Here is a 3,289-nt window from a genome sequence, read left to right on the forward strand (position 1 = left end):
CCATCCTCCCACTTTCCTCCCACCCACCCCTTCTTCCTCCCTCTCTCCCTCCCCCCCTCCTCCCATCCTCCCTCCCTCTCTTCTTCCCACCCACTCTCCCTCCCTCCTTTCCTCCTTCCGTTCCTCCCTTCCTCCCTCCCTCCCTTCCTTCCCTTCCCTCCCTTCCCTTCCCTTCCCTTCCTCCCTCCATCCCAGCTTTCACTTACCCAGAAAGGCGAAGATGAAGACCGCCGTGTAGAGCAGAAGAAGCGGCACCTTCACCTCCGGCTGGTGGAAAATATACGACCCAGGATCTTCATTCTCGCCACAGGACTCCGCCGTCGCCGCCGCCGCCGCCGCCGCCCCCGCCCCGACGGTGTCCTCCACGCTGCAGTTGGGGGCGTCGGGGACTCCCAGATGGGCGGCCGTGGGCGGGGAAGGCGGGTAGGAGCTGTCGTTGGAGTCGGCAGGGAACATGTCGGGGGCGGTGTGAAAGGGGCTGGAAATGTGTGGTTTATTCTGGTCCTTTTTTTCGATTTTTATTCTATTTTTCTTTATTTATATATTTATTTTTTATTGTTTTTCCTCTCTCTTTTCTTTATTTATATATTTACTTTTTTATTGGCTGGTTCTATATTATCTATAAGGGGGGAGGGGGGAAGGGAGGGAGTCCCCAGGGGCTTCGTTCTCAGCTGATCATCTTCATTTTAGACATTCGATTTTTTGTCTTTGTTTTTTTTTCTCTCTCTCTCTTCTACAAACTATTCTGCGGAAGAAAAGAAAATGTGTAATTAGACTTTGGTTTCTTAATTTTACACTGTAATTGATAGTTATTTAAAGAGGTAGATAGACATGGATGGATATATAGATAATCAGATATACGGTAGATAAATACATTGATAAATAGATAAGTAAATAAATAGATAGGTAGCCAGACAAATAGATATATAGTTGGACAGGTAGACAAACAGACAGAAAAACAAACAGACAAACAGACATTCAAGACATAATGTTTCTCCCCCTTCTCATTGCTACTAACTTAATAACTTCATTAGAATTTCTGCTAAGCTCCCAAGTGCTAAGTTCAAATGTACTCAGGGAGGGAAACTCTCAGCAGTAAATAGACTTAAATATCTTATGAACTCCTTACGTAAGTCAGTAAATATCAAACATGTTTATATCAAGTTAAAGTCACATGTGTAAAAGCACGCTTCATCATGTTTACACTTATGTGGTTAGGTATAAGTGATAAGGGAAACATACTTCATCATGTTTACACTTATGGCGTTAGGTATAAGTGATAAGGGAAATACACTTCATCATGTTTACACTTATAAGGTTTTGGGTATAAGTGATAAGGGATTAAATCAGGTGAACAGTTGCTTATTATCCTTATTATCCTTGCAAACACAGATGCACTTCCGTCCAAAATGTCCGGTGGATTGATATACGAATAAAAGCACACAAACACACGCACGCACATACACACGGACACGCACACGTACGCGCACATACATACACACACGCGCGCATACTCTCTCTCTCTATCTCTCATTCTCCCTCTCTCTCTCTCTCTCTCTCTCTCTCTCTCTCGCATTTCTCTCCCTCCCTCCCTCTCCCTCTCTCTCCTCTCTCTCTCTCTCTCTCTCTCTCTCTCTCTCTCTCTCTTCTCTCTCATTCCCCCTCTCCCTCCCTCTCTCTCTCATTCCCCCTCTCCTCTCTCTCTTTCAATCTCCAATTATTTTTCACTTTTTCGAAATCTCGCTAAATTCCGAACATATGAAAGCAATATCCTGTGATTGTGACGATAAAAAAAAAAAAAAAAAAAAAAAAAATGTGCTCCCACGTCAAAAAAAAAAAAAAAAAAAAAAAAAAATCAAAATGAAAATGAATCTACAAAAGGCAGCCACTCAGAGTGTTCGCGGATCGAATTCCAATAATGGCTTGTGCTTCCGAGTGTGATCCGGTCTCTCCTGCTGAACTGGTCTCTCCTGCTGAAATGGTCTCTCCTGCTGAACTGGTCTCTCCTGCTGAACTGGTCTCTGCTGCTGAACTGGTCTCTCCTGCTGAACTGGTCTCTCCTGCTGAACTGGTCTCTCCTGCTGAACTGGTCTCTCCTGCTGAAGTGGTCTCTCCTGCTGAAGTGGTCTCTCCTGCTGAACTGGTCTCTCCTGCTGAACTGGTCTCTCCTGCTGAAGTGGTCTCTCCTGCTGAAGTGGTCTCTCCTGCTGAACTGGTCTCTCCTGCTGAACTGGTCTCTCCTGCTGAACTGGTCTCTCCTGCTGAACTGGTCTCTCCTGCTGAACTGGTCTCTCCTGCTGAACTGGTCTCTCCTGCTGAACTGGTCTCTCCTGCTGAACTGGTCTCTCCTGCTGAACTGGTCTCTCCTGCTGAACTGGTCTCTCCTGCTGAACTGGTTTCTGCTGCTGAACTGGTCTCTCCTGCTGAAATGGTCTCTCCTGCTGAACTGGTCTCTCCTGCTGAACTGGTCTCTGCTGCTGAAATGGTCTCTCCTGCTGAACTGGTTTCTGCTGCTGAACTGGTCTCTCCTGCTGAAATGGTCTCTCCTGCTGAACTGGTCTCTCCTGCTGAACTGGTCTCTGCTGCTGAAATGGTCTCTCCTGCTGAACTGGTTTCTGCTGCTGAACTGGTCTCTCCTGCTGAAATGGTCTCTCCTGCTGAACTGGTCTCTCCTGCTGAACTGGTCCCTCTTGCTGAACTGGTCTCTCCTGCTGAACTGGTCTCTCCTGCTGAACTGGTCCCTCCTGCTGAAATGGTCTCTCCTGCTGAACTGGTCCCTCCTGCTGAACTGGTCTCTCCTGCTGAACTGGTCTCTGCTGCTGAAATGGTCTCTCCTGCTGAACTGGTTTCTGCTGCTGAACTGGTCTCTCCTGCTGAACTGGTCTCTCCTGCTGAACTGGTCTCTCCTGCTGAACTGGTCCCTCTTGCTGAACTGGTCTCTCCTGCTGAACTGGTCTCTCCTGCTGAACTGGTCTCTCCTGCTGAACTGGTCTCTGCTGCTGAACTGGTCTCTCCTGCTGAACTGGTCTCTCCTGCTGAACTGGTCTCTCCTGCTGAACTGGTCTCTCCTGCTGAACTGGTCTCTGCTGCTGAACTGGTCCCTCCTGCTGAACTGGTCCCTCCTGCTGAAATGGTCTCTCCTGCTGAACTGGTCCCTCCTGCTGAACTGGTCTCTCCTGCTGAACTGGTCTCTGCTGCTGAAATGGTCTCTCCTGCTGAAATGGTCTCTCCTGCTGAACTGGTCCCTCCTGCTGAACTGGTCTCTCCTGCTGAACTGGTCTCTCCTGCT

At 48.1% G+C, this 3,289-nt stretch overlaps 1 protein-coding gene across 1 annotated transcript in view; it reads right to left on the minus strand.

Moving 5' to 3' along the window:
* Window positions 1-733: 733 nt before the first annotated feature.
* Window positions 734-3,289, minus strand: part of LOC138863130 (putative uncharacterized protein DDB_G0271606) — a 7,856-nt gene continuing 5,300 nt past the window's right edge. The window contains exons 4-6 of the mRNA XM_070126841.1: window positions 3,024-3,197; window positions 2,412-2,639; window positions 734-745 (exon numbers count right to left, since the gene is read on the minus strand). Coding sequence (XP_069982942.1) covers window positions 734-745; window positions 2,412-2,639; window positions 3,024-3,197 — 414 coding nt within the window. The remainder of the gene's footprint in view (window positions 746-2,411; window positions 2,640-3,023; window positions 3,198-3,289) is intronic.

The sequence above is a fragment of the Penaeus vannamei genome, chromosome 11, assembly GCF_042767895.1.
Source record: "Penaeus vannamei isolate JL-2024 chromosome 11, ASM4276789v1, whole genome shotgun sequence".
Classification (NCBI taxonomy): Eukaryota; Metazoa; Arthropoda; class Malacostraca; order Decapoda; family Penaeidae; genus Penaeus; species Penaeus vannamei.